The 22,311-nt window shown below is 42.7% G+C and overlaps 1 protein-coding gene across 1 annotated transcript in view; it reads left to right on the top strand.

Annotated features, from left to right (window-relative positions):
• The first annotated feature begins 1,108 nt into the window (after nt 1-1,108).
• Nucleotides 1,109-22,311, top strand: part of ME3 (malic enzyme 3, NADP(+)-dependent, mitochondrial) — a 189,255-nt gene continuing 168,052 nt past the window's right edge. The window contains exon 1 of the mRNA XM_004683273.2: nt 1,109-1,731. Within this exon, the coding sequence (XP_004683330.1) occupies nt 1,549-1,731 (183 nt within the window). The 5' untranslated portion in view covers nt 1,109-1,548. The remainder of the gene's footprint in view (nt 1,732-22,311) is intronic.

Raw genomic sequence — 22,311 nt, 5'->3', positions numbered from 1 at the left:
CTCTTCTATCCCTTTATATATTGTGCAGCTATGAGCTAGATACTGAGCTAGACTGTTACAGTACATTAGTTTACATGGGAAGAGACAAGCAATAAACAATTATAAAAACAGCTAATTGTGGCTGTGTTAAGTTCTATGAAGGGAATACTCTTCACTATATAATTCCTACTAAGGGCCAGCTTGGCTGGAGTGGAGAAAAGGTGTTAGAGTTGACAACTCATTGGAGATCTATACAAAGGAGCATTTCAAAAGTAGACAAATATTGAGCCTAATCTGCTATGGTAGAAAGAGAGAGGAACAGTGACTAGAGTTCAGTGAGTGGGATGAGCCTGAAAAGTTGGTAGCCACATTTTGGGACTGCATGTGGACCTCCAAAAGAGCTTGGATTTTATTCCAAAAAAAAAAAAAAAAAAAACTTTTGCTTTCAAAGGAGTTGCCTGGTCACTGTGTGGGAAAGTTCAAAATTAAACTAAGGAACAGATGGAACCCAAGTCAAGTTGTACTCATCTAGCCCCAACAGCCATGGTAGGGCCCTTTGGATCTCCAAAAACTCTCTTAGTAACTGTGAACCCTTTATCAGCAATATCCAACAGCCAATATCCAATAGAATCTAATTTTCTGCAAAGATGAAATGTTCCCATCTCTATTGTGCAGTTCCATAGCCAGTATGTTCAGGCAGCTCTTGAACACTTGCAATGTAATTATTGCGGTTGAGGAAGCTAGATTTTAATTGTATTCCATTTTGTTTACTGTAATTTTATAGGCCACATAGGATGATGGCCACTGTAGTCTATTGACTGTACTGCCAATGCAATACTGAACACTGGGTGCCTGAGGATATCTACTCTGAGTACTGTAGTCAGGGTCTTCCCCAAGCGGCATATAGATCTAAATGCCTAAGCACCTCTGTGCATTCAGCTGGCCAATATAGAGAGGCATGGGGAACATTCTAAGCTTTGTTTTGTCACTGGAGGCTCCGGTGCAGGTATTCACGGGAATACCTGCACTTCCAAAAAAAGATTGGTTCCAAGACCTCTTTTTCCAGAAGGCACCAGCCTAGTGCTCTCGCGGCCCCTGCGCGATCCAGCCCTAGGGACAAGTGACTTCTGTGTCTCCTCCGGCTTGCCCCACAATGGGACTGCTTAGAGCTAAGCTTCGGTAGGCTAGGCAAGGAGGCTCAGGCCGGTCATAGAGCTGAGCTGCAGGATCTGGGACTGCTTGCCGACAATCTCCTCTTCTCCGCGGGAATGAGTGCGAGTGGGAGGCACGAACTATCGCCCGCACCGAATCTGCTTCCTGAGCTTGCTTTCGCTTTGCCCACGCTTGGCCAGGCCTGCGCGCAGCGCTCGCGCGGAGTCGCGCAGGTGTTGGCTACGCAGGACGGGATTGGCGCCCTTAACCCTTGGGGACCCCCTGCACGCTCCCTAAGGACGCGGCGTTCTGGTCTCCGGCTCGGTGCCCAGTTGCGCGCACCCGGTGCAGGTGCTGACAGGCCTAAAGGTACCCCTGACCTTGGTTTCTCCCCGGTACCAGGTCTGTGCAAGGACGATGGGCGCAGCGCTGGGCACCAGCGCGCGACTGGCCCTCCTGCCCCGCTCGGCCTGCGGCGCCTTCTCGCTCAGAGTGTCCTACGCGCCCACCCGAGGCTGCCACTCGAAGCCCGGCCCCTCGCGCCCTGTGCTGCTAAAGAAGCGAGGATACGACGTTACCCGGAACCCGCATCTCAACAAGGTAAAGGTCCCTGAAGGGTAGAGGAGCCCAAATCCCCGGCTCGGCTCGCGGGCGAGGAAGGACGCCCCGCCCCCAGCCATGGGAAGGTTCCTCTCAGGCGCCTTTCCAGTGGTTTTCCATTTTTGCCTTGGAGAGGCTTGTATAAACTCGGTTTGCCTTGTCCCCACCCCTCTTCTGCGTGGGAAGAGGAGACCAGTAATGCAGGGAACAAACTTTTTTCTGAAAGAATAATATAGACTGGGCTAAGGTCCCCATGGCCAGTCTGGCCTGGAATCAGTTGTTCTTTGATTCTTACTAATTCTGTTGATCTTGGGCAGTTCATTTAACCTCTGTCCAACTTCCTTATTTGTAAAAGAGGTGCAGTTCTTTTATGGATATTATGAGTTTTAAAAGAGAGTATAAGTTGCATTTTTATAGTAGTAACTCACCTGTGTACAAATGTCAGTTAAAGTTAGAATGATTATTCTAAAGAAAATATGAATTTGAGGCTCAGAACAAGAAAGTCTAGAATTATAGAACTTGAAGGGGCATCAGAGATTCTAATGAAAGCTGCCTTCCCCCCCTTTTTTAAGATTTATTTATTTATTCATATAGAACTGGGGTACAGGCCAGAGATGCAGAGGGTGAGAGGATTCACCAGACACAGAGAGGGGAGCAGAACAGGCAGATGGACGAAGTACACAGCTGAGGGAGCAGCGAGCGGGTCAGCAGAGGTCTGCCTCGCCACGTGGATCTCCTCCCGGTCAGGAGAGGTCTGCCTCGCCATGTGGATCTCCTCCAGGGCAGGCGGGAATCGAACTTATGCGAAAGTGTCTTAAGCTTCTCAGTGCTGTGCTTGAACCCGCTGTGCCACCAGGGAGGGCCTGAAAGCTTCCCCTCTTACAAGTCATAGAGCACTAGCTTTAGGTCACCAGCTAGTTCTGGTCAGAGAAGTAGAATCCAGATTTGGGCCTTTAGTGTTTTGATCAAGTTCAGCCCATTTGCTAACATTGTGCCTAAGAGCATACACATTTATTTCTGGAGTAAGTGTCAGTGGTATTGGTTCAAAGAATTGAGCTGAGAAACAAAGGATACGTTAAAACCTAGGAAGAAGGAGATCTAGATTTGAGACCTGCCTCCTATCCCACCTCTAACATGGGCTTAGTGTCAGAGGCATCTTACTTAATTTCTCTAAGGTTTGACTTTCTTTGGCCTAAAATGGATATTAGGATAGACCCACCATTCCCATGGAATTATTGTGATATAATCAGATTAATTATTGAATTTGAAATCGTATTTGAACTATGTAAAGTGTGATAAATAATTACTACAAAATAAAATTTAATAACTTCTTTGACTCAATTGGGGAATCAATTGAGGTAATACATGTGATAAGGCATCTTTGAGAATTAGAACCAATTATATAGATGCTCACTATTGTTACCATTTCCTGCATAATTAATAGGAACTAAGAAAAAAATTTTCCTCTCAGCTTCCAACTATCACCCTCTTACCTCCCCAGAAGAGACCCTGAATCCTTGGTATATTATTACTTTGGGCTATTTAAAGTGTTTTATTTATTTGAATTACTTTGGTAGCAAGTGTTAGAAAATTCCACTGAAACTGGCTTAAGCAAACAGAATATTTCTTTAACTAAAAATATCTAAAGGAAGGGTTACAGGCAATCCAAATGACACCTCTAAGAATGGATTTCTCTCCACTGCTCTGTTTTGCTTCTGTAATGTCAGTTTTATCCTCATAAAAATCAGTTTTAAAGGTTGGATCACCCACATCAGCTGGCATAGAATAAAGGGGATATGGTTCTCATAGAAAATCCATGCGCTGTCATGGCAAAAGGTGGGGTATAGAGGAGGGAATGATGACAGAATGCAAATTAATAAACTCTCACTACAAACTCTGCTCATCTTAACAATAATTGCCTTAGAGTTACTAACATACTACCAATCTGTACCTAATGCTTTGTGAATAATTAAGAAAATAAAGGAAGAATTGGAATGTTTGGTTATTTCCTTTGTTTCTTATAACCCTGGGCTTATAGATCCCTAAAGATTGTCTTGCTGCTGTCCCTTGTCCCTGTCCTCCTAAATATTATAAATAGGATGTTGTCCATAAATCTAGGGAACTTGAGTTTTTTATGATGTTGAAAGTCGTTTGTACCACCCTGAAGTCAGCTGATGCAGATCCTCAATTCCATTATGACCTCTTTCCTGTCCACTTGATTTTTTATAAGATTTATTTATTTATTCATACAGAACTGGGGTACAGGCCAGAGATGCGGATGGTGAGAAGATTCACCATAGACAGAGTGGGGAGCAGAACAGGCAGACTGGTGAAGAACACTGCTGAGGGGAGCAGTGGATGAGACAGGATTACCTCTGGGGCTAGGGGTCGAACTCTCACTGAAGTGGCTGCAGCTCGCTTGCAGTGCTGCATCCTAACCCATTGTACCACTAGGAAGGGTCCCCTCTCCACTTAATTAACCTTAAGTCACTACCTTATAGTTTGCCTCCTGCTCTCATTGCCTATAGAAAAGCCTGCACATGGCTAATTCAGAGGAATACATCTATTTGACTGTAATTTTCCCAGACGTTGGCATTTCACTGAAGGGGTGTGTAACAACTTTTCCTTTGACCTACCCACATGGCTATAATGATTTTTGTCATAAATTTCCACTAGTCCTTCTTCATCTGATCCTCTGCAGTTTTTTTTGTTCTCTTGAGCTGGCTAGTCAGGGACATAGGAAGGAAAGGATGCTTATTCAGGTCACTGTAATTCGGACTAGTGCATTTCATGCAGCAAAGCTTTCAGAACCTATGCCTCCGGTGACCACCTTCTGCACCCTTGATATGTTTGGATTAGTGAATATTGAAGTTCGGTGGCCAGCACTGTAGTGTTGGCTGCACATCTGAGGCTAAATTCAGGGTGATTTATTAGGCTTCCACACAACAAAGTTACTTTTAATTAAAGTATATGTTTTTGTTTGGTGCCAGTTTTGAAGTTGATCTTTCTTTGGGTGGGGGGAGTCTCTCACCACATACTTGACTCATCGGTCAGAGGAGATGATGGCTGGCTTGTGTGGAGAATTAGGAGTTTGTTGGTAATGCTGTTTTATACCTCAAAGGCATATGATATGTCTTCCTCCACTTTAGATATGATGCTCATAGGGCCCCCTGATTTAAAGAGAAGTAATGGACTATTAAAAACAAACAAAGAAAAAAACATACTAGCTGGACATACCTGGTGGCATAGCAGTTAAGTCTCAGTACTAACACCTGAGGAGACCCTAAATCCTTGGTATATTATTACTTTGGGCTATTTAAGGCATTTTATTAATTTGAATTACTTTGGTAGCAAAGTGTTAGAAAGCACAAGTCTTCCCATACCTCTGGTCTACATCCCAGTTCTTCCATGAAAAAATAAATAAATAAAATCTGTTTAAAACATATTAGTTACATAAGCAGCAATTTATTCTAAATTTAGCCTCTTATCAGTGACTCAGCATATAAAAACAGATACACTTCAGGTATTTTAAGAACTAACAACCTGAGGCAGGTTGAAATTAAAGCCTTCCCTGTCAAATATTGTTCTAGCTTCATGGGGTTCGCAACATTTGAAACTAAGGCTTTGTACTTGGAACAACTGAAGCAACTTACATTAGTTAAACTACCATTTAGACAGTTTCGCAAGAGAGGCTTATACAACATAAAAGCATTTGCCTTCCCTGTGAGCAAGTCCTGGTAGACTGTCACAGGTCAGTAAGTGCCTTGGGTATTTTACTCTGCCTTCCTCGGTGTGTATCATACAATTGGTGGTTGGAGGTGGCTGCTTTGGCCTCCACCGTGGATTCCAGAGAAGCCACTATATGCAAAAAATGCCTTTTTTGTTGTTGTTATTATTTCAAGTCCTTCCTTCCTTCATTTTTTTCTCCCTTCCTCCCTTCCTTCATTCCTTATCATTCTTCACTTTGTACATTTTTTTCATCTTGGTTGTAATCCCCATGGATTTCTTTTAAAGGCACAATTTAGACTTCACTCACATCTGATAGGCCAGAATTTGGTCATTATGCCACACTTCACTGAAAAGAACTGAGAAATATACTCTTTAGCTGGCACACATATTCTCAGCTGAGGTTCTACACAATTAAGGAAAGAGAGACTGCTACTGAGGAAAATGCCACAAAATGCTTACCTGAGTCTTTTTATTAAAGTAAATTATGTAGGTTCCAGATGCAGACTCTATATCAACATATATAAGTTATACACTACATTATGTCCATCAACAAAAGGCTTGTTTCCATCCATCCATTCTACCCAATTTATAGACACCACCTCCCCTTCCCTTTGGTAATTATTTTGTCTTTGTAGTCTAAAATTCTGTTTTTATTTTGTTTGTTCTATTGTTCTGTGAAACTTTTTTTTACTGTCAGTTTTACTACATCCTTTAACATCCATCACATTGGGCTCTCCCTGGTGGCACAGCGGGTTAAAGCATAGCACTGCAAGTGAGCTGCAGCCGCTTCAGTGTGAGTTCGATCCCCAGCTCCAGAGGTGGCCACATGGCACAGACCTCTCCTGTCTCGCCCACTGCTCCCCTCAGCAGTGTACTTTGTCAGTCTGCCTGTTCTGCTCCCCCTCTGTTTCTGGTGAATCCTCTCACCGCCTTTGGCCTGTACCCCAGTTCAGTTCTGTATCAATGAATAAATAAATCTTCAAAAAATAAAAATCCATCACATCAATATGTCTACATCTGTATGGGGTAGAGAACCAGCCTTGTTCTCTCCCACTTCATCTTATGTTTACATCATGGAAGAGCCTCTTCATTCATCTTCTAACTTCCAGTCTTGTTCTTTGTGAGGCTAGTGTGATCTTGTGAGGCTAGTGTGGCTAACTCTTGGACACAATCTTTACTGTGCTTTTTCTTTCATGTCTATGTGCAACTCACCACAAAACCCTATTGATTAGCTTCAGAACAGATCTGGAATCCAAGCTCTGCATACCACAGCTCCCCACATCCCATCCACAGGCCCTTCTGACTTCTCCCTGTATAATGGCAGCAGGTCCCCAGCTGTTTCTTGCCTCTCCTGGGTGCCTTGTTTATTCTCCACACAACAGTCAGTGATTTTTTAAAAACTAAGTTTGATCATGTCACTTTTCTGCTCAAAACACTGTAGAACCAGTCTTTATCAGCCTTGCACAATTTGACCCTCCGTGGCCTCAGCCTCACCCACTGCCTACGCCTCACTGGCCTTCTTGCTGTTCCTCTGACACTCTAAAGACCTTTCTGCAGTCTTTGCACTGGTTGTTCCTTTGACCTAGAACAGATGTCCCTAGTTAGCCATGTGGCTAAAATCCTAACTTTCTTCAATGTTTCACACTTTCCCAGTGATTCCTACTCTGAGCAACCCCTGGGAAATTGTAAGTAGTATTTTGTATTTTACCACTATAATGTGAGTTTCACTTAGGGAGAAAGTTTTCTTTATTTGTTCATTTGTGTATCCGAGGTATTTAGAACAGCGCTTGGCCCATGATTGATGCTTAGTGCAGAGTTTTTGAATGAGTGAATCACTCACAGCCTCTAGAGAGGCTCCTTTGTCTCATCCCTTCCTTTCACTCTCCCTTTGCATCCAACCCCCCTTCTTTCACCCTGATTCCTCTGCTCCTCCAGCGACTCCCTCAGTGGGGTCAGTGTGCCCAGGAATGCAAGTGTTTGGAGTGTGGATGAATCACAGCAGCCCTTGAGGCTCTATTCAGAAGACATAGACGATGCCCTAACAGCAGAGATGGATAGGAACATCCTGGATATTCAGAAAAAGAAAAAAGGGGGAGTAGAAGGAGAAGACCAGAAGTAGGACACTCCAGCTTCTCTTCGCGTCTCTGACTTATTAGAACTCTCAGCCTCTGGGTCCTCGGCGCCACCAGCCCTGCTCTGCTTCCCCCATCCTGCAGCACCCTGTGTAGGGAAGGGAAACCACATATGTGCCCTGAGAGTGTCTGGTCCCCCATTCCTGTATTGAACCCTATCCCAACCATATGACTGTCTTTGGAAGGCAGGGCCTTTGGAAGGTGATTAAGTCAATTAGATCCTCTGTGATAGGATTAGTGCCCTTGTTAGTAAAGACAGGTGAGAACTATTCTCCAGCTCTGGCATGGAAATACAGTGAGAAACTGACATGTGTAAACAGAGGACAGGGTATTTCCAAGAAGTGAATCAACTAACACCTGGATCTTAAACTTTTTTTTTACTGTATAATTTTTTATATCATTCTTCATTTTGTACATGTTTTTATCTCAGTTGTAATCCACATGGACTTCCCACCACCACTTCACCCACGTGCCATCTACCGTAGTTCCGAGCTCTCTTCCCACCCCAGTTTTGAGCCTATTCCCATCTCCGCCTCTGTAGAATGTCTCTGGTTTATAGCCATTCATTGATTTTGTTTTTACTTTATTACAATTGTTTTTTGTTTTTCTTATCTCTTACGCTCCCGCTATGAGTAAAACCGTCCAGTATTTTTCTTTCTCTTTATGGCTTATTTCACTGAGGATGATCCCTTCCATCTTCTAAAGCATCTAGAACTGTGAGGAATAAATTTCTATTGCTTAAACTCCCAGTCTGTGATATTTTGTTAAAGCAGCCTAGAATAAAACATCATATGCCAGAAGCCCTCATCTCTCAGTGCTCAGAAATTCAAGGTGGGTTGGGATGGGATGTCAGAGTTCAGAGGGAAATATACTACTCTTGGAACATGAAGTTGATGTTCAGGAAGTGTTTTTTCATAAACATGTTATTATAAATAGTTGAGTTTGTCAAAATAAAGAATACTCATTTTAAATAAATGTTTATGTGCTCTTTATGAAGATTTCTGAAGTACTGCCTTTACTAATTCAAAATGCAAAATATTAATTGGACCTGAACCTATGAGTGTTACTGTGAAAAGATATAACTGTAAAAACAATTGGAAGTGAATATGTGAAAATGATTGTGTTGGGACAGTGCAATTATGAGAGATTTACTTCTTTTCCAGATAATTTTCTTTAATATTCTGTTGTCTTTTCAATTTTAGGTTACAGTTACAGTTGGGAATTAGGAGTTGGAATGTAAATAACATTCAGACCAACTTTTGGAAGTTGACCCATCTGTAACCCAAGGGTGGCATACCTGTACTGTAGAAATCCCTCTGAAATAGTCTTATCACAAGATTTGCCTACATGAAATTATCTACTGAAGGCAATGTGTTTGATTCATGTAGGAAACCTGATGCCTATTCTAAAAACAATTGTAAATAACAATATCAAATTATGTAAAGAGTAGTGCTGGAGGACAAATCCCATACAAAAATTTATTGTCCAGCTCAAACTTGGCCAACTGGCATTTGTGCCAGTCTAAGTCTGGACTGTGTTTATGAAGTGTCTCTGGTCAATTTTTGGGCTCTTTTCCAGTCTCTCTGTTTCCAGTTGTCTTGGTCTTCTTGGTTTTTTGTAGGCTCTGGGAGTTATGGATTTATCTTACTTTGTATTTTGGTCAATTTTACCAAAGGTTTCTTTTACCCTCTTCTTTTACCCTGTAAGTCAATCTTACAGTGACTTGGGCAGGAGGACCTCTTGATTTGTGTGGCTCTTGCAAAAGGATCACTAATGTGCAGTACTTTTGTCTGCAAAGACATGGATCATAGCTCCCAAATCTTCACTTTGATGTGTAAAAAGTTCACTGGAAAATCCTTTGGGGTGGTGTCTGACTGCCTTTTTGATGCAAGGCACAAAAGATGCTCTATGATTTTGTGATGAAATCTGAGGGTATCCCCTAATTGGGTGTGCTAAGGTCAGTGGTTAAAAGCACGCATTCATTCTTTACCCAAATGGTTGCCTGGCAGCCTGGGTAAAACACAAGTTTCTACCAAAAGAACACAGAAAAGAGTAAAAGGTACTCAGTCATTTGAGGAGAGGGATTTGTGGTGGAAAGCTCATCAGCTTTTGAGAAACTTGAATAAGAGAAAATCAAAGCTGCATTTACTTTTAAAAGTGATATTGAAAACTAGAGGGACCCTAGGGGATAGAGTTGAATGATTAGCAACTTGAGAATATTATTTTTATGAAAGCATTTTGACTGGATACTGTATTGTTTGGTCCTGATCCACATGAAGCTTGTAGCATAATCAGTTGTGAAATATACTCTCCAGTGTGTGGCTCTCCAGAGAAGACAGATCTGTGAGTGCTTTCTTTTGCCTACCTGTTTCAGAAATTGGGATAAAGGAGACACCATCAGCACAAATTGACATCCCTCTGAGTCACTCACTATCCAGGGATTTCCCTACCAAGAGAAGGACTGCTGAGCCTCTCCTGGCTAAAGTGAAGCTGGGCCTGCCATAAACAGGCTCTATCCCCCTTTCCTCTGATTTTTGAAGGAGGTGTTGAGGAGTCTAACCTAGCTCAATATTGTTCTCAATTTCTTATAGTGATGGAATGTTTTATTGGGGAAACTCAACTAATGATTATGCGCTAGCATTTTTTTTTATTTTTTGACATACAATGTGCCAGGAATTTATCTAAGCAGTTTCTATACACTATCTCATTTAATACAGTACCATAACCTTTTGCAGTATCCTGTTATGTTACAAACAGGAAAAAACCAAGTCTTGAGGTGGTAAGTTAATTTAGCAGCTAACAATGGTGGAGCTGGGTCTTGAAACCAGGCCACTTGCTTTTAGGGCCTCATCTTCGACTCTTCTGCTGAACTGACACTTCCTGTGTAAGCAGTCGCCCTGGAGATCAATGCATGCATTCTGGTGCTCTGAGGTCTTGCCAAGTCCTGACAAGAGCACTCCCTGTCTCTGGCTTTTGACAAGCTTTATCCAACTGGCTTTGTTATTATTAGAATCTAGACATTGGAGGGGATGATCCAATGAAGACCACTGAATACCTTCCCTTGATGCTGGAAATTCCTAGGATCTTCCCAAGACTTATATGCTTATTTATTACATCTATTCAATACACATTTCCCAAGTACCCATTATATTTTAGGCAGGAAACTTAATGGTGAATACATTTCTTTTGCCTTCAAGAAGCTTAGAGTGGAAGAAGGATGGAGTTTGAAACCATTAGTAAGTAGACTAACAACCCATTAGGTGAGTGATGAGAAGATCATGTATATGAATTCCAAAAGGGTAGGAGAGGCGTGAAGAAACACTCTAAGGCAGTATTATCAGAACTGACACAGATGGAAGGGGAGGAGTTGGCAGATGGAGGTGGTGGTGGAGAAGCTGTCTAGGTCAAACACTGAGAGAACGGCAGTCTGTGTTAAGGACAGTTGCCTTTTGTGGTTAAACAAAAGCATTAGAAATGGAGCATTAGAAATATACAGTGCCACCAAGAACACTAAGTTATATATATAGAGAGATATAAACAGATAGAGGTGTGTATAAATAGATAGAGAGAGAGGGAGGGAGGGAAAGAGAGAGAGCAGAGATTTCCCTGGCAGATAAAGTGGGGGAAATATAATTCAAGTAAGTGTATCAAAACTGCATAATGTTTGAGGAAATGTAGTGATTCTGATAGACAGTATGAGTGTGATGGGGCTGGAGTACAATGTAGGAGGCAGACATGGGTGGGGATCTGGGGATCTGGGATGCTTGTTTCCTGTGTCTGACTTTACTCCTGAAGGTAAGAGGAATCCTGAAAAGTGACACAATAGTATTTGGGCTATAGACAGACTCCAGCCCACCAAAAAGGAGAAATGCCAGAGAGACTCGTTAAGATAGAATTTAATTTTCATGAGGGACTTGAAGAGGACCTGATATAACCAATGGTGAGGCAGACACAAACATAGAGGCACTAAGAAAGGCGATGACTGGTTTTCAAAATCCTTCTAGAATTCCATAAGCTCCATAGCAGAGCAATAGGAGTCCATGATTTATTTTCAATATTAAAAAAGCACAATGCAAACCTAATATTTATCCATCATAAATTTATACTGCTTAACCAGAAAATTGTGTTCTTTTGTCTAGAACTGAACACAGTTATATTATTAATACTAATTATTTCATGTATCAGAAGTTTTGCTTGGTATTTATATACCTTGAACATTGCAAAGTAAATTATCATAAATGCAAAATTTTTCAAAATATGAAATTCTTTAAGGGATACTTGGGGACTAGTAAAATGTGACGAATTACTGACATGAGCCCTTTTTCTTTGAAGTGTTGTATTATGAGCATTGGTGTCCATAACCATCTTTGTTCTGGTTCTGTTCTCAGAGAGCAATACTCTGGTTATAATATTATCTCCCAAGGGAAGAGAAGGGGCCAACTTACTGATGTGCATGTATGTGAGTTCTTGGCCAACCTTCCCATCACAATGTCATGGACAAGACTCTTAACAGCTATGGGAGTTCAGGAGCCTCCTCCCGTGCAGTCCCATGAAAAATAATATTTTTTTTACCTTGAAATTGAAAGAATTTTCATAATGTTCATAGTTTGGAAAATATATTTTCTAGGTTGGAGCTTCTGTATTTTTGTTTGTTTGTTTGGACAGGACTTAGGTGGAATAAAAACAAGGATTCAAAGTTCATGCAGTATGAACTTTTCATAGATTGGGCTTTCAGTGGTCAAAATGCTGTCATTTTCTCCATTAGGTTGAAACTAGCTTGCCTTTCTCTTTGTTGAGTTCTGGTTTGTCTTTCCAAACCATGATTTCTGGAGAAGAAAAATAGGAAATCGGGAGCCTTAGGAATGATTTTCTTGGCTAGTTTGACCCAGTACCAGCCACTTGTCAAGATTAAAGTCTGTTTAAAGATTTTTAGAAGAAGCAAAATTTTAATAGAATCAGCAACAGAACACCATAGTAACAAAATCCTTCTTTCTCCATACATTTTTTTCATATCATTTGGACAAGGTCACCTGTCACATGATATGAGTCTGGCCATGAAGTTCACAGATGTTATAGGAAGTGCAGTGAAGAAAACAAGTTTCTCAGAATGAAAATCCTTGGGAGGTTGATAGCCTTGTAGTTCTTACAAAATTATAAAAGATCTTTGGTTTTACACTAGCAGTTTCCAAGTCTTTGATCTTGTATAACTTAGTCTATATAGTATAACTGTAATGATTGTCTTTAATTCAGCTCCTTTTCAAAAGGGTGAATTTTTATATTGGGGCATAACACTGTAAACATTTCATATCATTGTAGCTACAAAGAAGGAAGACTGTAAACATGTTTGCAACCATTTAGTTGATGGTTTATAGATCTGAGGGAGCCCCAGGATCCATGAGGGAAACATTTATTTCATGGGCTTTGCCTCTCAAGTGTATTTCCTTTTTGCCTACTCAGACAAGAATTGTTGCATTAATATTTTTGGCCAAATAACCTTTCATGAAGTAAAGGCTTTGGTTTTGTGTTATAATTCCATTCCTGTCTAAAATTAACTGTGCTGTTAATTTTACTGTTGCTTCCTTGTTTTCCTCCCTAAGTGAGTGGGAAAACTTTTCTCTTCATTTTCTGTTTAGTGTCAGACATTGTATTTAGTTTGTTAGAATTGCAGAAGGGATACTGAATATTAAACTTCATTTAAATATATGTTATGTATTTTTGAGGTGTAGTAACATGTACTCTTCATGGACCTCAATAAAACAACTCTTCATGGACCTCAATAAAACAAAAGGCAGGTTTTGGTACTCCCAAATTGTTGAACATGATGACATTGGCCTCTGAAAGTCAGAAATATCTTCTTCCCCATTTCTTTCTCTCAGATGAAGCACTCAAGTCTGGGGTCTCTATCTAAGAGATGGGGTCCTGGGACCAAGATTAATAGGGAGGAGTATGTCCTGGAATATCAATGGAGGGGACACCAAACCATAAAGGAGAGAATCTGCATGGGTGGGGGGGGTCTACTGGTAGAGAACAAGAAGAATTGAATCATGTGGCATGTTGGAGAGCATCATTGAAGATGTAACATGATGGATAGGGAGAGCTTAAAGAAAAAAAGAAGGAGAATGAGGGTAAAGGTCTATGATGGGTAGCATGAGATAGTTCAAGATCAGATTGAATATTTCTGGGTATCTATGGAGCATTAAATGTTGGTGGGTCTTCAGCAATCCCACTCCTAGGTATCTACCCAAAAGACACAAAAACACTGATTGAAAAAGATACCTGCACCCCCATGTTTATTGCTGCTTTATTTACAATTGGGAAAACATGGAAGCAGCCCAAATGCCCAAAGGTAGATGACTGGATTAGAAAGATGTGGTACATATATACAATGGAATATTACTCAGCAACCAAAAGAAAAGAAACATGTCTTTTGCAGCAAGTTGGATGGAGCTGGAAAAGATCATGCTTATTGAGATAAGCCAGAAAGAGAAAGAAAAATACCAGATGGTTTTGCTCATAACGGGAGTCTAATGGACCAGTCGAGAAAATAACAAGAATAATGAACAGCCATATACCAGAGACATTTTGTGGGAGTGGAGTGGGAAATGGATCAAAAACGGGGGGGTGGGGGTGGGGAAGGAAGTGCACAGAACTATGGTGATGGCACACGGGTGACTGGGTGATGGGAAACCGTGGGGATTACAATTGAGATTTTTTTAAAAATGTACAAAATGATGTAAAAATAAACTGTTATATATAAAAAAAATGTTGGCGGGTCTTGACATCACTTGAAGAGGTAAGGCAGCCCACAGGAAAGCCAAGCTAAGCTTATGGCCTTGAACTGCCCAGTGCAAAAAGCCTGTGGCCCCAGATATTATTTGAGCAATGGTAGTCACAGATGAAAGTTGTTGAACCCTACACTGGGGTCAGTTTCTCATCTCCATAGCCACAGCTCAAAGACTCAAAAAAGAAAGACCTAGAGGCCTTCTAGCTCAGTAAACCCCATGCTTTTGATTTCTATACTGAACTTAGCTTTCATGGCTGAAGCTTTTAGTGTACTCTGTGGATATCTACCATTCACAGGCCCAGAGCGGGGTTCTGAGTCCCAACATCTCTCTTTGCTTAGTTCTTTTCTTCCATCATCTAAACACAACCTGCCACTGGCCACCCACCTAGGCAAAGCATAGTTGGAGGTCTGTGTCCTAATTATCTGCCATCTTTGTTTGAACCACATGGTTCTTAGAGAACTTCATTTATAACTTAGTTGGAGGGGATGTTTAGGTCTCTTTGACTTTGAGGCTCTCTACTTTATAATGAACCTTCATATTTATTCTCTTTACCAATCAGTTTGTAGAAAGTACAGGTGATTTTTGTTAATGATATATTTTAGATCTACATAACTGAGTTTACAGATTCTTTTTTTCCTTCAAGAGAAAATTAGCTCTGAATACAGACCAACTAGAAAGTTTAGGTCCAGGAATAAAGAACAGGAATCACCAAACAAGGGTGTCTTCTGAGCTGTCCCTATCAAAGTTGTCATTATATCCCAGATACAGTGCTTAGATGCATATTTTTGTGCTAACAGGAAAATGGTTATGGCAATGTGTGGGTGAGATGTATATCTTTGGGATAAACATTTGGGTGGGAGTTTGTATTTTAAGATACCAAACACTGATTGTAGATAAAACCATTTTGATGTGATTTAATCCCTTCCCACTCATTTTCATGTAGGAGCTTGTGGAAGCAGATTATTGACATTAAGAAGCCTCAATTCTTGTATTTTCATCGAGTAAATCTATAGAGGAAATGTTATTACCTCTACAGCTCCTTTATAGAGGCAGGCAAGGATAGAAAGCTCATTTATAAAAGCAACAGGAACATTAAACTTTTGTGGGGCAGGAACTCATAATCAGCCCAATAGAGAGAACAAATATTGGCCAGGGGAGAGGAAGCCTTAGCAATGGACTGAACAGCCCTTTCCTCACCTGTGTCACCTGGGAAGTGATCCTCAGCCCTCTCTGAGCTTCTGTGTATGGGAAATTGGATGTGATCACTTCTGAAGCTCTTCCAGTCTAGTGGTCTCTAGAGATAAGGCATGGCCCTAGGGACTTCCCATTGAGCTGTGGAGGTACATTTCCATAAGGAGGTAAGCAGGGAAGTGGAATGGAAGACATCCAGGCTTGGAAAGTGAAGGGAGATAGCTTTGCATCCTGCCACTTGCTAACTTGATCTTCCCTTCCTGCAGTCTTCTGTCTATGTGGGACAGTAATTCCAAGCTCCCTATATTATTTTGAAGATTAGAAATGATAATATATATCTAAACTGATGAAGCTTGCGTAGCCCAGTATCTGACCTATCATAGACACCAGTAAATGCTAGTCGCTTCCTTACCCTTTTACTAATGTTGATACAGAAATTTGAAAGATAATTTTAATGTCATTCACCCTCACCATATATCCCACTAGGGCTTTTCTCTGTTAAAAGCTTTTATTTGAACAAAAGCACAATAAATACTATTTATTTCCGTCAGTGCATCTGTATATATATTTTTCCATTTGTTTATAAAAATCACTAGTAAATGTAGCTTTCCTTTAACCTTGGTGGCTGTACTTGCATTAAAGGTCCAATTGCTGATTTGAATGCAATTGTGGTGGTCTCAGCAGTGTGACGCATGTGTGTCCAGGCACACAGCCTTCTCCATGCTGTCACTGGGAGGAAATTCCCAATACCACAGCCTCACAGGCAGTCTCTAATCACCTCAACTCTGAGTTTGAAGTTAGTCTGAGAAAACAAAGTCATCTGAGTTTAGCACATCAGAGAGGGAAGGGTTTATAGTCTATTCAAGGTAACCTTGGGGAGCCAGCCAGGTAGGAGGACTCCATGGGTGCTGGAAGCCAGGGTTAGCCATGGCAGGGTGTTTCAGTAGAGGTAGAACCATTTATGTACATATGTGCACATGAGTGCGTGCACACACCACGCGCTAGTAGAGTCAGAAACTCATCTTTGTTATCTGAGCATTCTGTGGATTAATGTTTATTCCCTGTTCCAGTTTCCCTTCCCCTGATCCAACTTCTACTTCAACACCCAGAAGACACTTTTAAAACATGGGCGCTCTTCTTTGACATATTTTCTGTGGCTTTCTCTTGCATCATTCCACTTAGCACAAGGTCTGGGCCCTTCTGGGGGAGCAGAGTGGGGATCTCAGTCTAGCTTTCTCGTCTCTACCACCCATTCATCATGAACCTCTCTAGACCAGTAACAATTCTCACATGTGCACAAGCTTGTCTCTTTCCAGTTCTATGTACCTGCTGGTCCTTTTCTTACCATAGTTGTGACAACTCCAGTGTCACTTCCCCTGGAAATCCACCCTGACAGCTCCACACCAAATATAGGCTTTTTCCATTGCAAATCCTTGCTGTTTCCACTACAGTGGCCCTTATCACACTCTGCTTTTAGTTTTTATCTTGCCCACTCTTACAGGATCCCTCACAGACAGTGACTGTTGGATCATTTCTTACAACACCAGAACCTGGTTTGGGTCTTCACATGCACACAGCTGCTACACAATGTTTTTGATTGGATGAGTCCCCAGGGACTCATTAAATGTGCCTGTGTGGGCATTAATGTGGGTAAGACCCAGCCATTCCCAGGCTTGAAAAGCACTGGGGAACCTGATGACTTGCTCACTTTGACTCCATTTTATCCTTCCTTTACCCCTTATGTAGAAGCAAGAACAGTAGGAGGCAAGCAGCAAATCCTTGCCTGACTTTGTATCTTTTGCTTCTTGCTTCCTCTGTAGATCCCTGCTGTAACTATGAAGCTTTTGATACCTAGATTCCAAATGCCACTGTGCCACTTACCAGCTATTTTGTAACTGCAAGCAAGGCACTTATGGAAAAGCAGAAATTAATATTTTCAGGGACACATTTATGTACTTTGAAATATCATCCCACAACACGCTGGGAGGTAGTCATTTATCACTTCACTTTTTTTTTTAGGCTGCAGGAACTGCAAATCTGGAGCTAAGTAAATTCCCAAGTTTACATGCACAGCAAACAAAATAACCAGAATATAAGATTGAATCTGCTTCCAAACTTGTAAATTTTCTACTTTATCCTCTGCAAATCTCAGTTTCCCCACCTGTGACCTCTTGCAATGGTTGAGGACAAGAGGAAGAAAAGACATTTGCTAAGTACTTTCTGCAGGCTGCCACCTGTCTCTCGGTGTGCAGCACCACTCAGAGGGACACTTCTGAGCAAGTGCTGGCCGCAGATGTCTGGCTGTGGTCAGCTACTGCTCTCTAGCGCAGGCCATGGCCTTGAGCCCTTCCTACGGCAGGCAGATCCTAACAGCACTTCTCACAGACATCAGCACGTGTCTTGCTTCATACAAACCCTAAGAAGCAAATGGCATAATACTACCAAAGTGCCTTTTATAAGAAACACTGAGGCACGGAGAATGTCATAGGCATTCCTAAGCTCTGACAAGGAATTAAATCCAGAAAGTCTCAGGTAAGACCACCCTCACACTGCCTCTAACATTTATAATGACTTCCTGGAATCGTTCCTCATGCCTCCAACCCTACATGTTCGTGAGGCCTTTCCTCTCTGTGATCCTGCTAGGCTAATATATAGACTTTTCCCACTGCATCTTCACATTTATTTCAGAGGTGATCTCTGCCTGACACTCTAGGAATTTCAGTCCTGTGTCTTTCCCAGGAACAGGACAAGAGTGAACAAAGCGTTCCCAGAAGTGCCAAGTAGGGAGATAATGAGGTTGGTGAGGTCTCCAGTCCTGGCTCTGACACCCACCCACCTTGTGCTCTCCCATGAGTCAGTTTCCTCGTCTGTAAAATGGGGATAGTAGCATCATTAGTTGTTCTGGGAAACGACACAGGGTCTCTGTAATCTATATTATGTTGGTCCAGTTCAGGCTGCATAATAAAATACCAGGGACTGGGTGGCTGAAATAGCAGACATTATTTTTCACCACTGAAGCTGAAGTCCAGGATCAGGATGCCATCTTCTCGACTTTCAAGTGGCTGCCTTCTCTCTGTGCTCACCTGGACTTCCCCGGTATATAGGTATGTAGGAGGAGAGCAGCAGGCGGGTCAGGAGAGGTCTGCCACGCCATGTGGTCACCTCCAGGGCTGGGGATCAAACTCATGCGGAAGTGGCTTTCGCTCTTAATGCTGTGCTTTAACCCGCTGCGCCACCAGGGAGGGCCCCAGATCCTGATTTTTTAACAGTCATTACATCCATAATGGAGCAAAGATACAATTTTTCCTGTAAAGAACTGCTTAGGAGGATTTGGTCTAAATAAACTTTGATGGTTCTGTATCATCAAGTTTCAGTTTGTCCTAAAGGAACAAGGCAAGGATAGTGTTCAAAAACTCTTCCAAAATGTTTACCAGAGAGAGGAAATGGACAAATCAGCTGTGTTGTCTCTGCCTCCCTTTTTTAATTTTTTTTCAGATAAAAATAATAAAGCAAACACATACAAACCCCAGCACCATTGTTCAGCTCATGAATGTGAGCCCCTCTCTAGCCTGAGGCCTCATACAAGTAGACAAGGACTTTGTGATTTTTTTGTATAATTTTCTATCCAAGACATGATCATTTATTTTAAACCAAAGGCCACACTGTTGCTGAAAGTCAGAAAAATTGAGGCTGTGAGCAAGAAAACTGCAAAGTCTAGCATTTAAGACCTCTCCAAAGTCATGCAACCAAGGAGCTAGCTACACGTCGTCTTCACATCAGCATGCAAGTGTGGAGCCACGTGGGTGCTCAGGCTGCTGGGGTTAGAGTAAGGAGAAGCCCACTTCAGTGTGAAAGGTGACTCACAGGTACAGACCTGTGTGCCAGGCTCTGGCCCAGACTTCATGGTTCATGGTGGGAAGCACATATGTCCCTTTCCTCCTCTCCCTCCTGCCCCTTCCCTCTTCCCTCATTTCTTCTCCTCATGCCCCAGATAATCGTGTGTGGGTGTTTCTGTGTTGTGGCTTCCTCATTCCTCAACTATGACCATGAAAGATTTCAGTGTCACAACTTCTGCAAAGCAAAAGCAAAGTTTATTTAGAGACAAAATGAAAGCACACCAAGGGAAAGGTCCCTGGCTCGCAGAGTCAAGGGAAGAATAAATAACTGTGAGGAAAGGCAGGGTGATAATGGCTTAAATGGGGTACAGGTGGCTTTTCCTTCAGTCCCTTCCTGGGGTGCACTGCACAGGTACTCCCACAGAGTTGCTCTGTCAGCCCAGGAGGCAGTTTCTAAGTCACTCCCCCTTCTCCTGTGCTCTGGGCTATAGTTGTATCATCTGGGCAGCAGGTTAGGACTGGCGTCTGCCCCTCCTTTTTCCACAGCTTGCTCTCCTCAGTCTTTAGGGGCCTTTCTGGAGGTTGGGATGGGAGCTGCCTTTCTCCCCTCTGGGTATTTCTTGACTTTCCCCTGGCTTTACTGGCTCTAGCAAGTGTTTCCTGGGGTCCTACTGTTTATGTTTTCCTTTAGACATTGCCCTTCTGGCCCAAACTATATAACATGGGGATGGCTAGAGAAGGGTGGGGCTTAAGGACATATGAGGGTCATGGGAGAATAAACACCAGAGGAAATCGGTCCCTTTTCATTCCTTCCATCGAACTCAGCAGATGCTGTGAGTCAATGGCCCTGCTCTCATCTCAGCTCTGGCATTGGAGGCAGACCAGACATATAAGTGCTCAAACTTAGATTTCCAGTGTAGATGGCAGGGCAAAACCTCTCAGCATTGCCCTGAGAGGCAATAAAGTGCTACTTATAACTACATATATATAATGCCTCATTCCTGTCCTCACCACCCTTTGTGTTCCCTTTGTTCAGTGGTCTACATCCTGTCTACTGGAAGCTACAAGCCCCCTGAGCATCCTATCTCATGTGCCACCATTCTGGATGCTCCTTATCCAAGATTCGAAACTGTTTCCACATGAAACTCACCTCCTTTATGCCTGGTCTGCCAGATACCCAGGGAAGGCACCTCTGGGCTGATGACTTTCTCTAGTCCCGTAGGCCCCATGCTCCTTGGCCCAAGTCCTCCTGATTTTTCTTTCCCAGTGTGACTCTCATTGTTGAATTCCTGGTGGCCACTGCACCCACTCTTTGCTGCCCTGGTTCTCCTTCAGCGGGCCACCCATGGGCCCTAATTCAGCCTCTGAAGACTTTGCTTCATCATGTATTGTGCTTTCATGCATTGTGCAGATACCCATTGCCTGACAAATCAAACCCAACCTTCTTAGCCTGCTGTTTAAGTTCTCTTCTGATCTGATCTCTCCAGCCTGACTCCCTCTACCTAGATAGGGACCAGGAAAACACAGCCCCTCTCTTCCAAAAAATGCCTTGACTCTTTTGCCTGTTTGCCTTTGCTGGAGTTACTCCTGAACTGACTGCCTCAGGCCACCTCCATCCTTGTTTGGGCCTGGGAAACCTGAAAGCCCACGCCAGATACTGCTGAAACCCTCTGTGATACATCTCACAGGCATGCTCTCTTCCTCCTCACATCCCCTCAATCACTCTTCTCTGTTTTCCTTGGCCTGGGGAAGAGCAGACCATGATATTTGAGATCATTTTGGTTCTGCTTCTCCCTCACTTCCTGAAATGATGAAATTTCAATGCCCTGTCTAGTTCCTTTTTAGTTTTTTTTTTATTATGTTTCTCCTCTGTGCCTTTATTTTCTAGTTATTTTAATGTCAATAGTAGAACATAGCACTTACAATAGGGAATCTAGAACTATTATTACTGGGTTCAAGTTATGGATCTGCCTTCTCTGTTGTTTTTCTGTGCAAATTGTCTAATGCATGTTGTTCTCAGATTGCTAATGTACAAAGTCGAGTTAGTAATACCACTTCTCATGTGCTGGTTATGAGGATGAAATGAGTAAATGCATGAAGCTCTGCACAGCACCCAGCACATGGTAAGTGACCAAACAGCAGTCTGATTGGTCCCATCACTCGTGTGTGTCAGCAAGTGGAGTGGGGACAGTAAAACCACCTTATCCTTTACAGAGGGGAGCTCCTGTGGCCAAAAAATAAGAAAACAAGCGCTCAGCCAGACCACACCATGCCTGATGGTGATTCACTACTGGAATGCATATCCTGGCCACACAGCCTTCTTCTGTGGGTACCCTCCCACCCCGGCTCTTGTCCTTGGGGCTTATATGGTGTTCAGCAGGAGGGTGACTCAGTGCTGCGGTGACTGACTCATGAATGAAAGGTTGAGGGGATGGAACTGTGAAAACCAAACCTCCCATGCCTTTCCCATCAACACAACACTGCTCTGGAGCTTGGGGTCCGGGTGATGGCCAAGAGGGGTTTGTGTGGCCACACAGCACCCTGGGCTACCCTGAAAGGAACCGCATGCCTTTGCAGTCACTAACACCTGTGTCCCCCAGGGTCCCAGAGGGCAGTTCTTCCACCAATGCCCTCAGGGCTCCCATAGCAGAAGATCCACTGGTGGCTAAAGAAAACCACTGCATGTGGTGTTGCATTTACTCTCAAGGACAAGACACAGGGCAGCTCTCCCCTTTGCAGATCTGGAGAGTGATGTCCAAAGAGAGGCAGGAAGGGACAGGCAGGCCTGGATCCCTGAGGACTGGTTCCAAGTCCACGTTCTTTCTATTAAAGTGAAAGAATGGATGTGCTTGGCTGTAGTGTGAGGAACAGGCAGAAGAGAAGCCGTAAGTCCACATGCCAACGGAG

The sequence above is a fragment of the Condylura cristata genome, unplaced genomic scaffold (assembly GCF_000260355.1).
Source record: "Condylura cristata isolate star-nosed mole 26May11 unplaced genomic scaffold, ConCri1.0 scaffold00015, whole genome shotgun sequence".
Taxonomy (NCBI): Eukaryota; Metazoa; Chordata; class Mammalia; order Eulipotyphla; family Talpidae; genus Condylura; species Condylura cristata.
The sequence above is the reverse complement of the archived record's forward strand: the minus strand, read 5'-3'. Positions and strand labels throughout refer to the sequence as shown.